This window comes from Lycorma delicatula, chromosome 12 (genome assembly GCF_047948215.1).
Source record: "Lycorma delicatula isolate Av1 chromosome 12, ASM4794821v1, whole genome shotgun sequence".
Classification (NCBI taxonomy): Eukaryota; Metazoa; Arthropoda; class Insecta; order Hemiptera; family Fulgoridae; genus Lycorma; species Lycorma delicatula.
In genome coordinates, this window is record NC_134466.1 from 66,233,779 (window position 1) to 66,258,324 (window position 24,546).

The 24,546-nt window shown below is 31.8% G+C and overlaps 1 protein-coding gene across 2 annotated transcripts in view; it reads right to left on the reverse strand.

Moving 5' to 3' along the window:
• LOC142332913 (ATP-binding cassette subfamily C member 4-like) overlaps nt 1-24,546 on the reverse strand; it is a 120,771-nt gene that overhangs the window by 65,772 nt on the left and 30,453 nt on the right. For both annotated transcript variants that reach the window (XM_075379615.1, XM_075379616.1), the window contains exons 6-13: nt 20,967-21,189; nt 18,860-19,016; nt 14,958-15,096; nt 11,866-11,976; nt 10,729-10,953; nt 7,284-7,448; nt 3,376-3,497; nt 320-417 (exon numbers count right to left, since the gene is read on the reverse strand). In XM_075379615.1, the coding sequence (XP_075235730.1) occupies nt 320-417; nt 3,376-3,497; nt 7,284-7,448; nt 10,729-10,953; nt 11,866-11,976; nt 14,958-15,096; nt 18,860-19,016; nt 20,967-21,189 (1,240 nt within the window). The remainder of the gene's footprint in view (nt 1-319; nt 418-3,375; nt 3,498-7,283; nt 7,449-10,728; nt 10,954-11,865; nt 11,977-14,957; nt 15,097-18,859; nt 19,017-20,966; nt 21,190-24,546) is intronic.

A 24,546-nucleotide genomic window follows, 5' to 3' on the forward strand; every position in this document is an offset into this window, starting at 1 on the left:
TATTTTCATCTTGTCAGGCATACACAGAGTGATTTACCAGACTATGCAGATACTTTTGCAACTTAGTAAAATGTTGAAAATTTGGTGGGTTATAATGTTTCAAGTGACGAGCTCTGTTAACAAGCTTTTCAATGGATAATAACTAAATCAATCGATGGCAATTTATTTATTTATTTATTTTTTTAATACAGACAGTATATTATTATCATAAACCATGTTAATATTGTCATAAATTATTGTAGGTAATCGATAAAGAATTATTCTTATATACTTAAAAATGAAATAGGTTCAATATTTAAAAATTTATATAATTAATTACCTTTAATACAGTTATTAAAAAGATGTTTACCAACGTTTACATCAACAGCAGATAATGGATCATCAAGTAAATAGATATCTGCATCTCTATACATGGCTCTGAAAAACAAAATTTAAAATAAAATAATAAATGTTACATAAAAAAAAAATTAAAAATAATATTACTGACAAATTCATAAAAAATCATAATGTAATTGTGTGAGTTAAATTCCAAAAATTAAACACAAACGTGAAAATTAGAACTATTTGGAAAGATTAGTGCTATAACTAGTAATTTTGAAAAATAATGAAAGTGGGATTTTATATTCTACCATTGTGTCTTCATTTTGACATTTAAAAATTATACTCTATTTCATAAATAAACTAATATTTATGAAAACTAATAAAGGTCATGGTGATAATTTAATTCCTACGTACAAATGTGCACCATTAACAATTACATCCTCTACCAAATCAGAGTTTAAGTTTGTTAGTAATTCTAACTCTTAATGAGTAAAATTCTTCTTTTTTTTTTTGAACTGACAATCTGAAATCTTAAATTTTAAACTGACAATCTTAAATGTACCATCTCACTCTCTTTCTGTTTAGTCTCCAGAACTACTGCAAGGTATTACTTCAGAGGATGAATGAGTATGATACGAGGGTTATTTTTTTTTCAAGGTCCGATCGGTCGCGAAATAAAAACCCGCGCAAAAATCGAATGAGCCTTTGCGCAGCGTCTCTAGTATGGCCTTCAATCACGCCGTGTTACTTTGTTTAATTCTGAACACGCAGCTAGCACGTAAACATGTCTACAACAATAACATCTCCCGCCAAGTGTGAAGTACGTGCGGTAATTCGATTTCTTCAGGCTGAGGGGTGAAATGCAGCTGAAATTCATCGACGAATAAGTAATGTGTACGGTAAAACTTCAATGACAGACAGCAAAGTGCGACAATGGTGCAGGAACTTTAAAGCAGACGTACAGATGTGCATAATGCAGGCGGTCAGGGAAGGAAGCGAGTGTCAACCGATGATCTCGTTGAGCGAGTGGATGAGACGATTCGAGAAAATCGTCGATTCACAATTTCTGTATTGAGCGATTCTTTCCTGAAATTTCAAGGTTACCTCTCTGCATCATTCTGAATGAGAGACTTCAGTACCGCAAACTGTGTGCGAGATGGGTTCCCAAGATGCTGTCCGACCATCACAAAACAATGAGAATGGACGCCTCCCAAACGTTTCTCCAGCGCTACCACAATGAAGGAGAACATTTTTTGAACAAAATTGTCACAGGCGACGAGACACGGGTCCATTTCTAAACTGAAGAAACAAAAGAACAATCCAAACAGTGGATGCATTCTCATTCTCCCAGTAAACCAAATAAGTTCAAGCGAACCTTCTCCAACAGAAAGCGTATGGCTACTGTGTTCTGGGACCGGAATGGAGTTCTCTTGGTGGAATTCATGGAACATAGCACGACCATCACTGCAGTCTCACACTGCGTGACTCTTCAACGTCTACGAAGGGCGATTCAGAATAAGCGGAGAGGAATGTTGTCATCAGGCATTGTCCTTCTCCATGACAATGCTCAGCCGCACACTGCAGCTGTAACAAAGAAGCTCCTGCAGCGTTTTCGTTGGGAAGTGTTTGATCACCCAACATACAGCCCGTACTTGGCTCCATCTGATTTTCACCTCTTTGCTCACATGAAACGCCGGTTAGGAGGAAAACATTTTGGCACAGACATCGAGCTGCAGACCAGCGTAGAAACATGGCTGAAAACACAGGCGGCTCCGTTCTATGAAGAGGGTATTGAAAGTTAGTACCACGCTACGACAAATGTCTAAATCGGAGTGGCGATTACGTAGAGAAATAGCGTAACTATGTAAGTACTTGTTACAAATAAAAAACTTTTTATTTTCAGTATGGTTTTAATTTCGTGACCGATCGGACCTTGAAAAAAGATAATCCCCGTATATATGAATGTAAATGAAGTATAGTTTTGTACAATCTCAGGTCGACTGTTCCAGAAATGTGTGGTTAATTGAAACCCAACCACCGAAGAACACTGGTATCCACCATACAGTTTTCAAATCCGTATAAAAGTGATTTGAACGTTAGAACTCTTGACTTCAAAATCAGCTGATTTGTGAAGACGTGTTCACCACAGACCAACCTTTCTTTTTCCTGTTTAGCCTCCGGTAACTACCGTTTAGATAATTCTTCAGAGGATGAATGAGGATGATATGTATGAGTGTAAAGGAAGTGTAGTCTTGTACATTCTCAGTTCGACCATTCCTGAGATGTGTGGTTAATTGAAACCGAACCACCAAAGAACACCGGTATCCACGATCTAGTATTCAAAACCATAGACTAACCTGGTGGGTTGTAAATATACTACCTATAATTTATTAAAATCACCATCTTTAATTTGGTATGAGACTTCAAAAATAATGTTTTCAGTGATTGCTTCAATTATATTTTTTGTTTAATCAATGCATAAATGGTGAAATCTTTTTCCAATAAGAAGTAACAGTTAATTACTTTAATTTATCCACAAAAACTTTACTAGGCAAGATGCAATTAGCGATGTTAAATACTTTCCCATTACTTAACAAGATTTAGCTTGGCATTTATTCCCATAAATTATACTGAAAAACTAAAAACAAGTTTGATTACTTTTCAGGCCAAGAACTTTCCAGACGACCCTTCTGCAGTATGATAAGATATATATATTAACAGAAAAAACATTTTTTTAAAAATACAATAAAAAAATATTACAAATTATTTTCCAAAATTTATAGATTTCACTCAGTAAATTAACAATTCATCTTAAAAATTGTACAATTATAATTTCTAATTTGATGATAGTGGGATCAACAGAAATTAAAATCTACTCAGGAAAAGAGAGTGGAATATATAAAACAGAAAACTGAGGAGGCAGCATGTAGAAAATAAAGTTAAAAGATTAATATAGAACAGAATGGAATAGAAGATTACCAGTAAACAGTTTAAATGACATATGACAAAAAAATATTTTTTCATTACACTAATTGCAACAGAAAGTAAACATACCTAGCAAGATTAACTCTAGCTTTTTGACCACCAGATAATGAAGCACCCCTTTCTCCAACTAAAGTCAAATCACCATGAGGTAGCAGTTCAAAATCTCTCTCCAGTGCACAAACTTTAATAACCTAAAGAATAATAACGTACAATATTAAATATTTTTTTTTTTAATTTATGCAATCTCATACAAAGAAATATAAAATACAGAAATAACCATAAAATGTATTTCTACTATCTTTTAAATAAATTATCAAAAATTTCACAACATAAAACTGTTGGGCTGTTTCTTACACCTTTTTTTACTTTTATATATTATTAATAAGGGCTGGTTTTCCCTTTTTTATTTTTATTTTTTTATTTTTTGATTAAACACTTTACTGTAAATTTTATTTTCATCTCTAATTTTATTTAGACCTAGTCTAATTGTGGAAATTATTTTTATTTAACTTTTTAATCAATTTCTAGAAGTTGTTCGTTATTTAATTAGCTCTTAATCAGTTTTTATTTAGTTTTATATTTATCTTTCTTTGCTGGAAACTTCATTTTAGTTTTGAAAGTATAAAAATGTTATCTATATTTTTTTTTTTTTTGTCTTCAGTCATTTGACTGGTTTGATGCAGCTCTCCAAGATTCCCTATCTAGTGCTAGGCGTTTCATTTCAGTATACCCTCTACATCCTACATCCCTAACAATTTCTTTTACATATTCCAAACGTGGCCTGCCTACACAATTTTTCCTTTCTACCTGTCCTTCCAATATTAAAGAGACTATTCCAGGATGCCTTAGTATGTGGCCTATAAGTCTGTCTCTTCTTTTAACTATATTTTTCCAAATGCTTCTTTCTTCATCTATTTGCCGCAATACGTCTTCATTTGTCACTTTATCCACCCGCCTTCTAATCTTTTCTTCTCAGATACTACGATCGTCCAAGTTTCACTTCCATATAAAGCGAAACTCCAAATATACACTTTCAAAAATCTTTTCCTGACATTTAAATTAATTTTTGATGTAAACAAATTATATTTCTTACTGAAGGCTCGTTTAGCTTGTGCTATTCGGCATTTTATATCGCTCCTGCTTCGTCCATCTTTAGTAATTCTACTTCCCAAATAACAAAATTCTTCTACCTCCATAATCTTTTCTCCTCCTATTTTCACATTCAGTAGTCCATCTTTGTTATTTCTACTACATTTCATTACTTTTGTTTTGTTCTTGTTTATTTTCACGCGATAGTTCTTGCGTAGGACTTCATCTATGCCGTTCATTGTTTCTTCTAAATCCTTTTTACTCTCGGCTAGAATTACTAGCCGAGTATTCTTTCGATATACGGGAGCGTGGTTGCTGTTGAACCAACAAATCATCTTTGTATACTAATTCAACATATTTCGCTGGTTCATCTTTTAATAAATAAATTAATATTTAATTACACCCTTAATCTGTATGAATATAGTTTACATGTCTTTATAAATAATTATCAGCTGGCCTAATTGCCAGCTGAACAGTAAACAAATTCAATTTACATTTGCAAATAGAAGAAGATGATATAGACTGAACACACTGCCCGTCAAAAATCATATAATGAATGATTTTTTCCGTCTTTGATATTACAATGAAAATATTACAAGTAATAATATGATAAAATTATTAACAATCTTGATTTTTAGTCTCGATAAGTCTTAACAATATAATTGTAAATTAAATAATAATAATAATAAATAATTATAATAATAATAATTAAATAATAAAATTATAATTGTATATTGTAAATAGATATAAAATACAGTATAGATAATAGAGAATTAATATAATGATCCATTCTGCTGTACGATAACAGAATAACAAACCGTTTTTAATTAGGCATATCAATATCAAATTAACTGTATAATGTAATTTAATCCAATCATGAAGTTGTATATAAATAAATAAAATAACCTAGTGTCATATCTTACAAAAAATAAACAAAGTTATAATGTGCATATCGCTATAATAGAACAATACAATTAAATGGTTTAATCTATGCTTAGATTAAATTGTATTTACATTGAATTCTCATATAACAGAGTAATAATTTTACAAGTCATAAAGCTCATATATATAAGTTGGTTTACAAATCATATTTTCTTTGTATTATTTATAAGTGACTGTATAACTTGATTATGTATAATTATCTCTTATAGATAAAAGGCTATACCTATAGGGTAGGCTATACCTGAAACCCACCAGCTCGGTCTAGTGGTGAACGCGTCTTCCCAAATCAGCTGATTTGGAAGTCGAGAGTTCCAGCGTTCAAATCCTAGTAGTCAGTTATTTTTACACTGATTTGAATACCGGTGTTTTTTGGTGGTTGGGTTTCAATTAACCACACATCTCAGGAAAGGTCGAACTGAGACTGTACAAAACTACACTCATACATATCATCCTCATTTATCCTCTGAAGTATTATCTAAAAGGTAATTAATTTTTTTTTAAAGTTTAGTAAGTATATTTTATAGCATTAATATTCTAAACAATTTAATAGGAATCTTTAAGAAATATTTTTTAAATTTGGTGTTGGTTGACTCAGTTTATAATCTTTTTACCAACTTAACTGAAATTATTTTAACAGCACACTTTATTCTGCAACTAAAAAAAAAAATTAAGTGATTGTTAAATTAAAAAAGGTTTCTAAAGATTAAAAAATAATTACTTAATTAATTTTTAAATCGGATACTTTGTCAGACACAAAATCAGATAATCTGTAATAATTTTTTTTTTTAATTATTTAAAATTTTAGTTTGCCCTGTAAATAAAAAGGAATTCTTAGAATAACAAACGAATATCTCCTAAAAATCTTTTGGAGGATATACAAAAGGAAAATTTTTGGTTATTTAAAGGAGGTTGCTAAAAAACAACCAACGAACTGGAAAACATGATAAACGGTGAAAAAAGCTGACATCACAGTTGTAGAACTTTCCCATCTCACGGCTAAAGCCGCGTTCCAGGAAAGTCCTACAACCGTGGGTTGTTTCTGATGCATGGCTTACACACGCATACACAACTTAATTAAATCTATTTATCATTTTATTTAAATTTATTTTTTCGTTTATTTAATTTAATGATTCTAACTAAATCGCGCGTGCATACCATATTTAATTCGCGTATGTGTGACGGTATTAGGGTGACTGTTGACACTAATTAAACTAATATAATTTCAAAACTTACATAGAACAAATCTCGCTTGTACGGTCGGCAAACTGATATAGCTGCGAGGGTTAACGCATCAAGTCGATCGGGGGATTGAGTTCAAGACCCAGCCAGACGGAGTTAGTATTTTACACTTTAATATTATTCATTTATTTAATTCTACTACTCACCTATGACGTTACAGTATAGCAGAAGTTTAGAACATTTTTTGGGATGGGGTGCGATTTTGCAAAACTTTTTTGGAAATATTTGTTGTTTTTTAATTGTTAAGAAATGCGGTTAAGTAAAATATGACCTTAATTAGGTGAAATCTCAGACACTGACCTTGCCCTACAGTCTCACCCCCTTGACCTTTGTACAGAAGTAATTTGACCAAATTTGGTCAAAACTGGTCCAGTAGTTCTGGAGATATAAAGTGATTTAGAGGCCAACACACACACAACACACACACATTAACATTCAGAAAATTTCCATCCAGTTTTTTGAGTTTCTTAGGTGTCAACATCAAGATCCGGTGAAAATCGCATATACCCAAATTGTACCGATTACAATACTTTCCGTTCTAGAGCTATAGCTCTTCTGTAGTGCTATCTAGACAGGAAAGTAAAAAATATGTGAAGTACAGTAATGTATGCACTATGATCAGTCAAGATTTGTTTTGACAGTTGGAATTAGGATATGGAGTCAGTCAATGGCTGTGGAGTAAATAAGAAAAAAGAAATTCAACTAACCTGTTTATAACGTTTCTTGTTGTACAGTTGACCAAAAAGTATATTTTGCCTAATTGAACTACTAAATACCCAACCTTCCTGAGATGCATATGAGATAGAACCATGAATTTCAATGTCACCCTTCAATATTTCAATTTCACGTAAAATTAATTGAAGAAATGAACTCTAAAATAAAATAAAGAAGAAAAAAGATTAAAAACCAATTACAGTGATGATATAATTCAGAGTATATTAGTTTTTCAATACGTTTTAGTCTAAATATGTTTTTCTAGCATACAAAGATTTGACCGCAGTAAAAAAACAAATGCTGTTGCAGTGAACTGTTATTATAAAATTTGTACGTTTACTCATCCACTGAGCAAACAATTTGTAATAAACTAGAAATAGGTATAAATAAGTAAAATAATTTATTTTTTAATGTAATAATTTCAAGTAATTAGTAAATCTATAGATATTATCTGAGTACATGAAAGTAGCTCTAATTTAACAGTAGAATTTGAACACGAAAAAGTTGCTGGAAATAATTTTTTATAATAAAAAATTATCTGAATTTTAAACAATGAAAGAAAAGCTAAACATAACAAGTTTTATCAAAACTGAAAATCATATTTAAAAGATATGAAGGCAAATAGAAAAGATTTCACTATATTACATCATTCAACAAAAATCTAAACTTTATGTTTCATAAATTGATTTACCAAAATTGTAATTATATAGTATTATATTCTAGTAAAAGTATAAAGATTTCAGTTTATAATACAGGATCAAGAAATGATCCTATATTATTTGTAAGAAATAAATACTACTATAGAACAGATAACGTTGACTGACAACTAATTTGTAATAAGAGTATGTCCTTGTATGTATTAAAGATTATGCAAGAATAGATTTATTTATTACATTGTGAATTGTAAAACATTACTTAAATAATTTTAACAGAAGTACCACCAAATTCAGATATGGCAGAGTTAAGATACAGTTGAATTCACAATTATCAGTTACAAAATTAGCAATAAAAGTACTGAAGTTGCATGGTGGTGTTTGGTAAAATTAAGGAAATGAATACCCCTGAACATGTCATATTCATCTGTCAAAAGTGGGAAGACAAGCAACATCAGTGCATCCAAATAACCGGACTGATCACAGCTGATTCGCTAATCAAAACCATGCTGAACAACGCGGACAACTTTAAAGCCATTACAGAACTTACCACACAAATCCTGCAGCAGAAAGACAGGGAGGATGAAATGGCACGGATACGGGATAGCAATGTACATGCTATGATAAACAAGCAGAAGACGGGGGAAGCCCAATCAAAAATCTGAAGGTCTGAGGTGACACAGACCCGCCTAGCGCACGTGGTAGAGACATGAGGCGTTTGGGATGAGGCCTAAGAACGACATAGTCGGGCTTGGTCACCTCATCACAAAGGTTAGAGGCAGGTAAAACAAACAAAAAACCCAAACCGGTGGCTGTAGTACCGGACGTACAGCCGGCAGATGGGAAGACCCATTTGAGTTAGGACAACCTACTGAGCTGTGCTATGCTTAATCCTATGGTATCCAGCTCGAAGGGTAGGAGAAAAAAAAGGTTGATTGATTTATAAAGAAAGGACTAGCAACAATATATCCTAACCGACTTTCTCATATTACTTCCAGATGTAAAATTACTTCTTACAGCCATCTGTTTTGCAACTTACCGTTAGTTGCTTGCACAAGTCTACTCCTAACTCAAACTGGTTTTTAATGTTTGCATTTCTGACCCATGAACCTTATTTTTAGCAACAGCAAGTAGAATATAACAAGTATTTACAACTTATACTTGCCTAAACACTTATTTGTGTTTAGAGAAACAGGCTTAAATTATTGCCAAACAGCTGACTTTAACTAATGATTCAAACACAATTTTCTCTTGGTTTAAAAAACCTTCGTTGGCAAAATGACAACTTTCATTACCAATAAAGAAGGCAAACAGATGATTATTTGTATAAAACTTTTGTTGTTAGCACCATTAGAATAGTTGAACAATATAAATCAATGAATCGTAAATAAATACAAAGAGAAATTTGTGCATTTTCAATACCTTACATAAAAAAAAATTTTTAATCTTAAATATTTCTTTTCCACGTTTCCTTAGTAGTTGAAGAAAGAACTAAACGTTTGTCTGTAAAAAAAAAGGATTACCTGAAAGCCTTCTGACCATTTAATAAAATAAAACAATACATAGATCAGTTATTAGAAAAAAATTATCAACAGCTATTATTCACATTGATGAATAAGGGTATTATACAGATAAAGAATACCTATAAATGCTGTTTGACCAAATTATTAATAACTAAAATCTGTTTGATCAATTTGAAAATATTCTGCAGAGGAACATAGCAAATTACTGTTTTCCATAAAATCAACAATATATAATCTAACTTACGTGATGGACAAAAACATTGATAAAACAAACCTAACAAGACAAAGATAAAATTATTATCAAAGCAGCTAAAATATTCCACAGTTTTTTTAACATGTCAGTATTATCATGTTAAACGTTTGTTAGAAAATACTGAGGAAATTATATCATGTTCAAAATAAGTAATACCAATCAAGTTATAATTTTTGATGGGTTCAACTTGGTTTTGTAATCATTATTTTGTAAATTCAAAAACTATGCTCAAAAATAAAGATTTTACACAATGAAAACTTATGAAACAGTAAGATTTAAAGAAAATTAATCAAAACCTCTCTAGAGACAAACAATTTGGAAAAAGCTAACCTTTTCAAATTTATGTTTATTTAGTCAAATGTATTATTTGTAACAAGAAGTTCAACTGAATTATTTAAATTATAATTCTCTTATAAGCACTTTAGACATTAATAAATTGAAATAAATCTTATTTCATTTTTACATCTTTAAAGGAACAAATTATTGAATTTTGAAGTTTCAGACATGAAGTTTCATCAACAAGTTGATGATGATGAATTGAAAATTTTATATCTTTTCATGAAAAAATAAGATTAAGTAAAAAGAGTATTTCATTTTTCATAACAAGAAATTTTCAATTGGTAATCATTATACACAATAAGGGGGTCAGAAAACTGAAAGAATAATAGTTGCAAACATCTTACATATATGACGTTACAGTCTTATTGACGTACAAAAAACAGTTTAATTTAAAAACGATTATTGATTTGAATTTAAAATAACATCCCTGAAAATCCCTGAAGATGAAGTAACAGCACCGAAAGTACAAGGATTTACATTTTTTAAATCGTTGGTAAGTGGAAATTTATTTTATATGAATTGAAAGAGCTCATAAAGCATTTTTTAAAACATATACAGCAAGAAATAAAGTTTCCTCATTTAAAATGATAAAAGAGTATTTAGATTAGTATTTTATATGATTTTTATTCCTTTTTGTTTTTACAAACAACCAATTTAATATTATTATTACCTTTCCTGAACCAACTGATCCGACAACACCAGTTAAAGTACCTTCTTTAAAGTCACAATTAATTGAATTCAAGGTCGGTGGATCATCATTGTTTGGGTACCATGAAGCAGAGACATCTTTAATGAATACTTTATTCATACTACCTTTATCATCAGTTTCATCATTTTTATTTTCATCATAATTTAACGTCATTTTAGATTCGTATTCATTTCTCAACAAAAAGCTCTGTAAATTAAAAAAATTATTTTTAACAATAATTTTAAATACAAAACAATTTTTTAAGAATATTTCAATTATAACGGGAAAGTTTTATGCCAACTTAAACACAGAGTTTCAAAGAAATCAAAAAAGAATGAATAAGAGAAGTTTTGCAAAGACTTTCCATTCCTCCAGGACCATATTTCTATGGTATATAACTTCTACAGTTCTATTGTTACCATAACTGCTGCGATTTTCACACTCTGGTAAAACATTCTGTAATCTATAAATTTACTCAATTTTTATTTATTTCTAAAATTTACAAAGGTTATTAATAATGTTATAACAAGAGCTTACACAACCAAGTTATATTTTATACAAGGGGGATGAAATAATGAATAGCTATGTTGTGTTGAAGTAGGATGCACAAAATGTCATAGAAGAACTGATTAAAAATATTTTGAAGAATGGAAAAAATAAGTGATTGTAATGAATAAAAAGTGGAAGTTATTTACAGAATGTTCTTTAAATTTTTCAAGAAATCAATAATACATTTCTTATTCAGCAATAAGTTATTAGTCTTATGTTCAGCCTTTTCTTTAATATCAATCAGTGTTAGACATTTCTTCCTCAGAATCCGACATAATTAACAAAAGGATACGTAGTGTAATATAGAAACTTAGTTACGTATCGGTGTACTTTCAAATTAATCTCTTCTTGCTTACTACTAAATCGGATTAAAATCAAAGTAACAAAACAGCTAATACATTAAACAACACCTGCTTCTGATTGATCAGTGGTTGAAAAGAGAAGGTGTTTGATTGGTTGAACACTAGTATCATAATGAAAATCAGATACAGGTTTCAGCTGTGTAATTCAAACGTTATAATATAGCCGTAGAAAAATATAATTTTTAAACTAAAAAATTTTGCAATTTACCTGTAACCTATGAACCGATACTTTACATTCTAATATTTCAGCAACACCTCTAATAAATGCTGTAGTAACTGTCCGAGTCAATATTGAAATGTATGATGCAACAACAAACACCTACAAACATATTAAATATCATTAAAATATGACAAAAATAAAAAATAAACAATTCCTATTATTAAAAAGGTTTGCTAGAAAACATTGATTGTCAAAATCAATAGAGGACTTGGATGTTTAGAAAATTAATTTTTAGATAATCAATCCTTGATAAATATAATTATATGATAATTGTATAATGAAGATATTCAGTTATATATAAGATGTAGCTGTAAAAAAAACTGATGACAGAAGTTTTAAAATTTTTCATTCTAAAAATTATACAAAGAAATTTTATCATCGTCAGTGCACACCTTTCTGTGTTCTGTACATTTCTCCACCCAAATCTTTCACTGTTGGAATCAATGGTGCAAGTCATCTCTCCTGTGTTTTTGCCTCCACCTGACCTATGGACTCAAAATATGTTTCTTATCCAGACTTGATTTTCACATATAAAACTAAGCTGGGTGGGTACAGTATTACAGGAGAATTCTATGTTTTGCCAAAAAATGTTTTTTCAGACAGCATGTTAAATGGCAGTACATTGACTTGGTGAAGAATCCATAAGCCTTCTTTTCCATTTCAAGTCTTTTTAATCTCAGTATAATGATTTGACCTTTATCAACATTTATAATTCCTCAGATATTGAAAAAAAATCATCGTGTTTATAATTTTGATTTGTTCATCCGAGTCTTTTGTCTTAATGAACTGAAACTCTTCTATTGTATGAAATATCATTTAAATTCTAGATAATAATAAAAAATTTATTTAATTTTTTTTGTGTAAGGATGAGGTGGACATGGATCTTCTCCAAAAACTTTCTTTCTCTTTTTAGATATATTAACCTGATTAAAAACGTATATATATATATATAAAACATACACACAAAAAAAAACAGATGCTAGCGTTGAAAAGTTCAGAGAAATTTTAAAAAATTACAGTCTGAACATTTAAGCAGTTACTGAATTGAGTAACATCAATAAAGAAACTTTTCAACAGATTTTAAAGAAGATTTTTACCATTAAAAATGTTTGTGTGAAGACGATGTTGAGACTCCTCATCTGAATAGAAATAAACTTGAATGAACATCTGTATTGACATCCTAAAAAAATTGAAAATAATCCGATTTTTTTGAAAATTTAGTAACTTGTGATAAATTGTGGTTTTTTATGCATATATATATATATATATATATATATACAATAGTCACTCATCAACATTAACTTACTTCAACAAATAATATGTTTCTATAGCAGATTTTTTAAGCTTTAAATGAAATTTCACATCAAGACATTACTCCATGTTAACAATTAACATTATTCTGATAAATCTCAAATACATGGTCCTTCTTTCTTTTTCCTATTTACTCTCCAGAAATTACCATTCAGGTATTACTTCAGAGGATGAATGAGGATGATATGTATGAGTGTAAATGAAGTGTAGTCTTGTACAGTCTCAGTTTGGCCATTCCTGAGATGTGTGGTTAATTGAAACCCAACTACCAAAGAACACCAGTATCCACGATCTAGTATTCAAATCCGTGAAAAATAACTGACTTTACTAGGACTTGAACGCTGGAACTCTCGACTTCCAAATCAGCTGATTTGGGAAGACTTGTATACCACTAGACCATCCCGGTGGGTTACAAATATATGGTCCAGATTCAATAAAGGCTACTGCTGAACTAATGGTTCCACCTCCTAGGAAATTTAACAGTAAATGGAGATAAAGCACAGGTTAATATGCCATCCTGCTTGCTATTGTTGAATTCACGAGGAAACGGCAAAATATCACCACATCAAAGCATCAACCACATTTTCTACACATCATAAGAAGATATAACAGATGTAATTACGGGTAATTTAGAACATTATTTAACAACAAAGCACTTATTCATTGTTAGAGAATATTATTAATCAAATTAAATTCTCCTATCTCAGTTACATATTTGTAAAGTAACAACAATAACATTATTAAAAGTTAATACACTTTAAAAGATCTTGTTGGAAAAAAAAACATGAAACCTACTTTAAGACTAGACTCATGTTTTCTTTCCGCTAAATCCTTACCTTCCTTTCCGCTTATCCTGAGAATTAGGAATCGATCATCTACATTCTGCAGAACATTTAAAATTACAGTATTTACAATACAGTTTTTGAATAACTAATGGTTTTGGATTGTTGATATTGAGTAATTAATAAAGAAGAAAATAACTTGCCTTTGAAAAACAGAAAATACAAATTTATAAATGGAGAATTTAATTTTAATAACTTCAATTGTTCATGCTTAAAATAGGATACTATAAAATATCATCTATAACATGAAAAAAATGGCAAGAAGTTTCTACAGTCTTAGCTACAATACTGTAGGTGATGCTATACTATTTATTTCACATCAGCAAGGTCATTTAAAATGAGCAGTGTACTCTGGCAAGAATGTAAACTGCTCTTATATAAATATATATATATATATTTTTTTTTTTGATTTTGATGATATCACCACATAAGCTTGAAGTTTGAGCATTGGATATGTTTTGTAGCATATGAAAAATGCCATGCCTGACCGGGATTTGAATCTGGGACCATCAGGTGAAAGGCTGTAATATATGTAATATATACATACATAGACATATATTTACAGTATAAATACAACACATAAAAAAACATCTCTGAACATGAAGTAGATACATTTTAAAGAAGAGAATTACAATTTTTACACAGGAAGTTAACAAATATATAATATATAACTATTATGCTATATCAGACAGAAAACACAGTAAAAAAAATTACAAAAAAACTGTTAATCGTTTACACTGAGCAAATAAATTTGGTATTTTCATGATAATTCTAATACATAATTTTAAAAATATATGAATACATACATTTTTTAAATTGAAAAAAATATATAAATCTAATATGACAGAAATCTTATTAGACTGAAACAGTAAATTATGTTAGTCTGATTATAATTGAATGCTATAAATGTTAAAATACATCAAATACCTTCTCTGCAGTAAGATGATCTCCTTGTAAAATAATACCTAATAATGATAAAAACAAAGCAGTCCTTGTAGTTAACAAATTAAATGTCATTAAGAGCCCTCGAAGAAATGTTATTTTATTTACAATTTCTAATTCAGCTCTGAAATTAATTAAACAATATTTTAATACTTAATTTACCAACAAAAATAACAAAATAAAAAGCTGCTATTAAAGATAGCAGCCAGATAAATAGCTTATCAAAATCTCAGTCAATTATTTTTGCAGCAGATTAATCTACATTCAGCTTAGCAAAATGTATTCGTTATATGAAAGAAGATTAAAGTAAAGCTAATAAAAAATTTATTTCTCATCATAAAAAAGAAAGCTGATAACACAGTTGTAGGACTATCTATCACTTGGCGTTTTTTCTGATGCACAGCTTACACCCACAATTTAATTTAAAATATTTATCATTCTATTTATATATAATATTTTTTCTCATTTATTGATTCTAACTAAAGCGCGCACGCATACCATATTTCATTCGTGTGGGTGTGGTGGTACTATCAGCTACTTGAAATACTTCTTTTACACTTTAGATATTATTCATTTATTCAATTTTACCGCTAACTTGTGACGTCACAACATAGCAAATGACTACAACAGCTGTACATCAGTGCTACACTAGTGCTCCTTGTAGTGAGAGGGGGTACTAATGAGGCACTTGGCCACTAATTTATTTAGATCATTTTTTAAGATGGGGGTGCGATTTTTCAAAAAAATTATTTTGCAAATATTATTACTTTTTAACTTTACATATAATTTTTTAAAAAAGAAAAAGTAGCTTACCAAATTCCAGTTTAATTTCCCCGAGCGCTTTCGGCTATTATGCCATCTTCAATAGGAATATAGTTATAATTAAAATTATAAAACTACCATAATTGAATTATATATATATAAAACAACTGATCGTCATTTTATTTTCGTCAAAAGTTAAAGTCTAAGTCACTACTTCCATATTGTAATATTTTCTCAATTGTTATGAACTATCATAACAATTATAATAGTTTTATGATTTTAATCATAAATATTTTCCTGTTAAAGATGGCAGAATAGCTGAAAGCATTTCAGAAAATTAAAATGGAATTTGGTAAGCTGGTTTTTTTAAGTTATATATAATAGTTATTATAAAAACGGTGCCATGTTCGATAAACTATTTTTTAACTGTTAGCAAATGTGCCTAAGAAAAATAAGATCTTAATTAGGTAAAGTCTCGAGATACTGAGAGTGAACTTGTTCTACAACATCACCACCGACCTTTTAAGTTGAAACTTTAACGGCATCAATGCCCCATATATAAAAGTAATGTGTCCAAGATTGGTCAAAATGGGTCGAGTAGTTCGGTTTTTGAGTTTTTTTGGGTTCCTTAGGTGTCAAAAGATCAAGATTGGATGAAAACCGCATATGCCCAAATTGTATCCATTACAATACTTTCCCTTCTAAAGTTACAGACAGCTGTGCAATAGTGCTAGACGGGAAAGTAAAAATTGTTAAAAGAAAAACTCTAAGAAACAGTTATATTTTTATTCATATGCAATGAACAAAAATTTAATCTTGTTCACTTAAAGAAAACAAATATACTTTGAAGTATATTTGAAAACAAATATATGTTGAAGTGTAGAAAACATATCAAAACTTTATATTAAACTAGCGTACCCCGCCGCGACTTCCCCCGCAATATAGATGTAGCTTCATTCGCAATGTTTTTTTTTTTTAATATAAACAATTTAAGATAAACAAAAAATTAATTACAATCCCTAATCTAGTATCCCCATCGCGGCTTCACCCGTGCTCTATGATAACATGATAACTTGCTTGCACTTCCCGTCACGATCACAGGGTCATGGCTCGCTTTGCTCTCCCTTGCCGTTTTCTCCCGTTTCCCTTTCCTTCTCTCGTTTTTATTTTCCTTACTTCCCTTTCCCATTTCCCTTTTCCTCTTCCTCTTTTTTTGTCATTTCCATTTCCTTTTCCCCGTTTTCCGTTTTTTTTCTTTTTTCCGTTTTCCCATTCTTCTCTTTTTTACCCTTTTACCTTTTTCGATTTTTCCCTATTTACCTTTTCCGATTTTTCCCTTTCTTCCTTCTTCCCCGGTTTTCGATTCCAATTGGTTTTCAATGAATTTCGGTATAGGTTCATTTTGCCGCTTAGCAGAAATCATGGTAAAATTCATTATTATTTCTAATTTTAAAATAAAACCTTTTCCGGAGACATGTTTGTAATAAACTTTTTTCATTATTTTAAACAGAAAAATACAGCTGTAAAATTTAACGGCATTCTTCTGAATCACTCACACACTCATTCTGTCGCTCTGCGCGCGCACTCGATGTATTAATATTACTTATTTGACAGATGTAATGAATTACTTTATTTCCATGCTTTACCTACGTTATTACTTCAACCTTTTAATCTCAACCAATTTTTTTTTTATGACATCTTCAATTATTTGCTTTACATATTCTAATTTTTTAATTCCATTTTAATTTAATTATTTATTTATTTTAAATGTAATTTAATATTAATTAAATTTATTTAATCCCCTCCTCTTCCCTCATTTCCCTTTCCCCCTTCCTCTTTCCTTTTGTCTTTTTTCTCTTTTCCCTTTCCATTTCTTTTTACCGTTTTTCTTTTTTCCATTTTCCCCTTCTTCCCTTTTACCTTTTTCGTTTTTTCCCTACTTCCCTTTTCCGATTTTTGCCTTTCTCCCTTCTTCCCCGCGCGTAAATCGGTCCAGTAGTTTTTTAGTCTATAGCGGACACACATATCGGAAACATTGCAATGGAATCGTAAAATATTTAGTATAGCGTATGTTGCTTTTACGTCCAACAGATAGGGCTGTTAATACGAAATTTAGTTTTTATCGATTTGAAACCCTTAAAATCAAAATTTCGCAAAATCCTTTCTACGCCTACTTAAAGATACGAAGGTACCCTGAAAATTTCAAGTCTCTACCTATAATAGTTATGGTTGTACGTTGATTACGAGTCAGTGAATCAGTTCTCTTTTATATAAGAGATCAAAGACACAGGAATAAAAATATGATTGATAAACTAAATTTTTTAACATGATGATTACGACAGTAATTGTTTAATTGAAAATATTCAAACATATACAATTTAAATATACATTTTTCATCTGTTTTACTTCAATAAAAAACCGATTTTTAAAAGTTTCTATTTACTTGTTGGTTCCAACTTGTTGGTTGTATTTACATTAATTTTCTCAGAATTAAATTCTTTATAATCCTCGTTACTAAATCTTCTGCATTTATTAGTCATTTAACAAAGCTATTGTATTACAAACCTAAAAAAAAAAAAATTTGTTTTTTAACACCGAATTTTGTTTTACATGGAATATTTTAAAAATTACTGGGGTTATAATTCTGGGACCTGTTTTATCCTATTTCTCAGCTCAAATTACCTAAATAACCACCAACTTTACTCCATAATTTGGGTCCTAAAAATTACAATAGGGCTTCTTTTTATTAGAAGAGCTGAAATCTGAGCGAAATTTTTCGTTAGCCGTAACTTGAAAACAAAGAGTTTCCAGACTTATGTTTATATGAAATTTTTTCATTAATAATATTACATTTTTTGAAATTTTTAAGATTAAAATTGTAGAATGTATAAATAGACAAAAAAACTTTTCAGACAGATTGTTTTTTCCATTTTGAAAATAATAATTCAATTAATGTGACTTTATTTATCATTTTAATCCGGTTAATGAATACTTGTTACGGTATTTTAGATATTATAATTTTTTTGGAAACTTTTAAATTTTTAATAAAAAGATATTCAAAATGATAGATAATCTTTTCTTATTTGGTGTAAAATACAGACAAAAAATACATTTTAAAAACTTACTTTCGTGCAGCTATAACTATTTTTGAAAATGGTTTTTCCCATGCATACATTTTTATAACTTGTATTCCCTTAACAACTTCATCTGTTAAACGGATCCTTTCATCGGTTCTTAAAGCTGCTTGAAGACGGTATCTTGAAGATAATTTTCCCGTAAAGGCTATAAACAGTGAATAAAAATAAAGTTAATATATAGGCATAAAAACATAGATCTATACAAGATTTAACATTGTGAATATTTTTATTTTGAAATTATATTTCCTCTCAAAACGCTGTAAGCTGAATTATAATTTCCACAGTTTTATGCTGATCATTATTCTTCATGCATTACCATTATTTCTATCAATATAATGAAAGTGGTCCATACAAAAACGGTTCAACAGCAATAACAATGCTATATCGTTAATCTAGTTTTTTTAAATATGTATTAATAAACAAGAGGTTTTACCATATAATAAAATTAAATTTGAAAATAAACCAGAAAAAAATTCAAAGCATTTACGAGGGCGGTTCGGAAAGTAACCTCTGTCTGGGTATAAATAAAACAAAAAAAAATTCGGGGGGAATTGGCGAAAAAGATTTTGTCGCCAGGGGATCGAATCATGGACACGTGCAGAGCCAGGGAGGCAGCCTCTTTGCTGAGGGCGTTCGAGTTCAGCAGATGGCTGGATCAGGACGTTCCGATGACGTATTGAGGACCCTCGAGGTTTGTAAGGTGGGCGCGCGATTCAAGGGGGTATGCGTGGGGTTCAAACCCGGACCCAGACTAGGTTAACGAGAAGGGAAGGGTAGCCCTCTCGGGGAGAATCACCATGGCAACCGGGAGGGATGTCGTCTTGTCTCAATGATCCAAAAAGGACCCCGTCGAGAGATCAGCTTCAAACTGTACTATGGGGGGGGGGGCCTAGTCTTCAGCCACGTTACTTGGAACCGACTGAAGTAACGTCTTCTAGGCGGTTACCGGTTGCTCTCAAGTAGTTAAAAAAAAGGATATAAATAAAAAAACCGGCGTAGATTTGATTATATTATACACAACTTAAAACGAAAACTTTTAACTATCTTTCAACATAGTCGCCATTTAAATCCAAGCATTCGTCATAGCGTTTCACAAATTTGCAAATACCTTCTTCATAAAATTCAGCCGCCTGAGTACCTAGCCAACCTTTCACGGCATTTTGAAGTACGTCATAGTCATTGAAGTGAATTTCAATTAATTCACTTTTCCAGTTTTCTTCCACATCTCCTTCATCATTTCCTGGTGTTTTTCTTTTCTTTCTTCTGCTAAGGATCCTTCTTCTGTTGCTTCTGTTTTACCTGAAAACCTGTGATATTTTGTAATTTATTTCTCAGTGTTGAACGATTTTTGATGTTTTCTTGAATTATTTTCAATTCTTCCAAGTCCTTCAGTTTCTCTGATCCAGTTGTTATCGGAACAACAACTGAAATTGAATTTGATAACCTTATTATAAAATTGAAATTCTTTGGCAGAGTTTATTTTCTTTTAATAGACTATGTTATTTTTACCAATATTATTTTAAATTTGTATTACTAGTATCACCTGATTCAATATTTAAACACACAGTAAATAAATATTATTATAATATATATACTAAATTCTATTAACATAAACCATCTAGTATGGAACATTGAGATAAGACATATCTTAGAGATATTATTATTTACAAATATTAGAAATTAATAAAAGTAACAAAAAAATTAAATATATAAATACAAACAAAATTTCAGTTTGAAAAACCATCAGATAGTGTTTGAGGAAGAAGGATCTTATGAAAACTGCAACAGATAGCAACACTCTAATAATAAATTATTAATATAACTAAATAATAAATTAAGTGAGCTATTTTCATTATTTCAGTATTTTTACTTTTAATATTTACTATGCAGTAACTAAATTATTTCAATTATTACAGATGATGTGGGATCACACGAAATCACTTTCATAGTAAAATTAAGGTAAAATAGATCTATCTCACCTCGGTATTCTGTGCTACGTGGTTTTAATTTAATAGAATTTAAAATATACACATTTATAGAAAAATTAACAAAATTAATCTCATTCTCTATGGGTATCACAAAAAATGGTACTTACAGAGCATTGGAACAACAAGTACAACAACCAAAATTCCTGCAAGTCCAGCCCAACTAATTTCTCTATACAATATAACAGCAACTATGCATGTGAGTAATGGTGCTGACCACAAATAATTAATTGTTATTGCCACAAATTCAAATCTTGATACGTCATTTGATATGAGATTTACAATTTGACCTGAAGAAACATCTCCAAGCGCTGTTCTTCCAATTTTTAAACACTGAGAAGATAAAAAAATAATTGATTAATCATAGATAATCTGTTCAATTCTATTTAACACACCAGTTTCAAGTTATACTGGGTAGACCAGAAGCAATTAGACGATGTAAAAGTCACACCAAGCTATCTGTGTAGATGGTGACAGGAAACACATATAGTTAAATAAAGTAGTTTAAAATGACGTAGTATTGGTTGCGCAGTACAACTGTAACACAATGAGTTTTTCAACGACATTTTGACATTGGAAGGAATGGAAAGGTTCCTGCACGCCATAAAATATTAAATTCATCAGAAAATTCAGGTTTATTGCATCAACAATAAGCAGCCTTGTCCCCCTTGAACTGTGCGAATCCCAGAAAATGTACGGAGTGGTAGAAGTGTTTCAGAATAGTCCTTACCATTCTGCTTTCATCATCATTTAACCCACAGAACCGTTGGATGTATCTTACATGAGAGGGTTTAATTTAATCCCTATAAAATACAAATAGTGCAACAACTCCATTCATGTGATTTGAATTATCGGAACGACTTTTGTAGGCAAATGCTGCACCTAATCAAAGAAACACTACAATTGCAGGATCACTTGGTAATGTCCAGTGAAGCACATTTACATCTAAACGAATATGTTAAAAAGCAGAACTTTAAATATTGGGCTGCAGAGAATGCACACATGTTTCATGAGAAGTCATTGCACAGTGAAAATGTTACAGAATGTTGTGGTGTTAATGCATTTGGAGCAATTGGGCCGTACTTTTTTGAGAATGCTAATGGTCAATCTGTTACAGTCACAACAGATCGATGTGTGGTGTTGTTGCAAACATTTCTCCTTAATAAACTTCACCGGTGTCATGTCAACACACACCTATTGTGGTTCTAACAGGATGGTCTACCAACTACACAGCACAAAATTCCATGGTAGTCATCAGAGAAATGTTCCCCCAACATGTCATCTCTTGTTTTGGAGATGTTGCATGGCCTCCCCACTCGCCTGATTTATCAGCATGCAATTTTTCTTATGGAGTCATTTAAAAGAGAAGGTTTACGCCAACCGACCTCACACTGTACAGGAACTAAAAGATTTCATCCGAGCAGAAATCCATGCAATTCCAGTGGATCAGCTGAGAAGAGTCATGGACAACACCGGATGACGTGCCTTACCACTAATTGAAGACACTTGCATGATGCTATCTTCAAAACGTGAGTTGAAAAATAAATGCATGTCCTTGTGCTTTACAATGGTGAATCTAGTATTCTGTTTGCAATTAAAGAGTTCATTTTCAAGTTTAAAATCGTCTAATTGTTTCTGCTCCACTCTGTATATAACATTTAATTTTCCAACTTATCTGTTCTAAATAACCTGAATATAGATCAAATGCAAGACAATTAGAATACTATTCTCTTTATTATTTTTTCCCCTCAAACCTACTTCATGTCAGTGCAAACTATATATATATATATATATACAGCATGTCCCATCTCGGCTTCTCCCGAGATTGTAACGTAGCCAACCCAGTTTCTAACAGTATTAAGTTAACAGAACTTTCGGATGTATGATTTTTTTGTGGCATTTTGATTTTCTGGTAGCAAAATGTCTTGACTTTCCGAATTACCAGTTCTGGAAAGTCCAACATATAACTGTCCATGAGAAAAACAGTCTGACCATAAATCAATACCAGTGTGTTTGAATATCTGACCTTGCTCTTTATAGATTATTATAGCAAACGAAAGTTTTATTGGAAATTGTAGTCTCTTGAATTGAAATGGTAAGTCTGTTGGGATGAAGAGTGAAAATGAAGGATTTCATAGTGAGTAGAAGTGATTTTTTTGCTCTGCGTTTGTATTTTGTTTTGTTCGGGTTTTTGGTTTATTATTTTGCTTTGGAGTATCAGGAATTATTAACTGATAAAAAAGAACTGGCCGAATGTATTTCGTAATACACAAGTTGGAATACCAGACAGAAGTGTGGGAGCCATTAATACGATGACAGTGGTTGATATGCAGTCCAAGAAGGATGGTAAGGTACTGCAGACTCTAGCTGCCGGCATAAAGGCAGGGACTGTTATATCGGCAACAGTTGAGGCTCGACTGATTGGCGATGGTGGAAGTGATGACCGACCGATCGCTAACAGATTCCACGTGGTATACCTGGACTCTGATGACGATGCTGACTTGGCCCGGCGTTAGTTGACACATTTGAGAAAGTACAAGTTAACAGTGGTGGTAACATAGGACCAGTGCAGATGCAACTGTATGGTCAAGACATGACCATTTATGTGCGCAAAATATTGGAGTGCGAGGGGAGGAGGACTGGGCGCAGGTATCATCTCATCGCACCGGAAGGTAGGCTCCCTCCTTTATGGAGTGGTGATGAGCCGGCACGTAGACGCATTAGACGGAGACTATTATGATTAATACAGGCTAGACATATGCGAACCTGCTTAAGACAGTCACGTCGGAGATGGTGGTCCCTGCAGCTACTGAAATCTTATCCGTTAGGAAGGATGGGGATAAAATATAAAAAGATACCTCTGGAACCTTCAGACAGGCTATTTCCAAGGCAATTAAGGAAGGTAGGTCCTCAAGTAAACTAGGACCGTTGCTCTTCGTATAAGAGACTTGGAGCAGGATATACTTCCTGAGGAGATCACACGGTAATCTGTCTGATTATACAGCAGACAGATTACGTCTACCGTATAAACTCTGGGCAAGAGTTGTCAGGCGACCTGAAAATCATATCATACCGGGCTATGGATAGACAGGAGTGGTAATACGTCACCTTCCGGTGCCATGTGCTGCTCCCATAGAACGGAAGGCCAGGATACGGTTTGGTATGGTATCCTGCAGGGTGGATCTTGTTGATCCCCTGCAACGATGCTTCCGTTGTCTGGAGACGGAGCACCTCGACAGAAATTGCAGGGGCGAGAATCGAGCGGGCCCCTGCTTCAACTGTGGCGGGGAAGGACATCGTGCAGTTGATTGTAGGTTGACCCCTAAGTGTTTAGCATGCGGTCTAGAGGGCACCAAACTGGTGGAACTACATGCCCTAAAGTGACGAAAAAATATAACAGCACTGCGCACGTTAAGGAAAACGATAAGACGAGCCGGGGGAGGACCGGGCAGTTCCTGACACAATAATGAGAGTTATTCAACTTAACATGAATCATTCTGGATTGGCACAGGACTTACTTACCGTCCACATCTCAGAGATGGGTGCGAACATAGCAATTGTCTCTGAGCCGTACATTCCTCGCCTTTGAGCGGAGTGGATTGTGTCTGAAGATGGTGGGGAGGCATTATGGTTGGGTGCGTCCTTTCCTATGCTTGTTCATAGGGGCAGTGGTTATGTGAGGGCGATAGT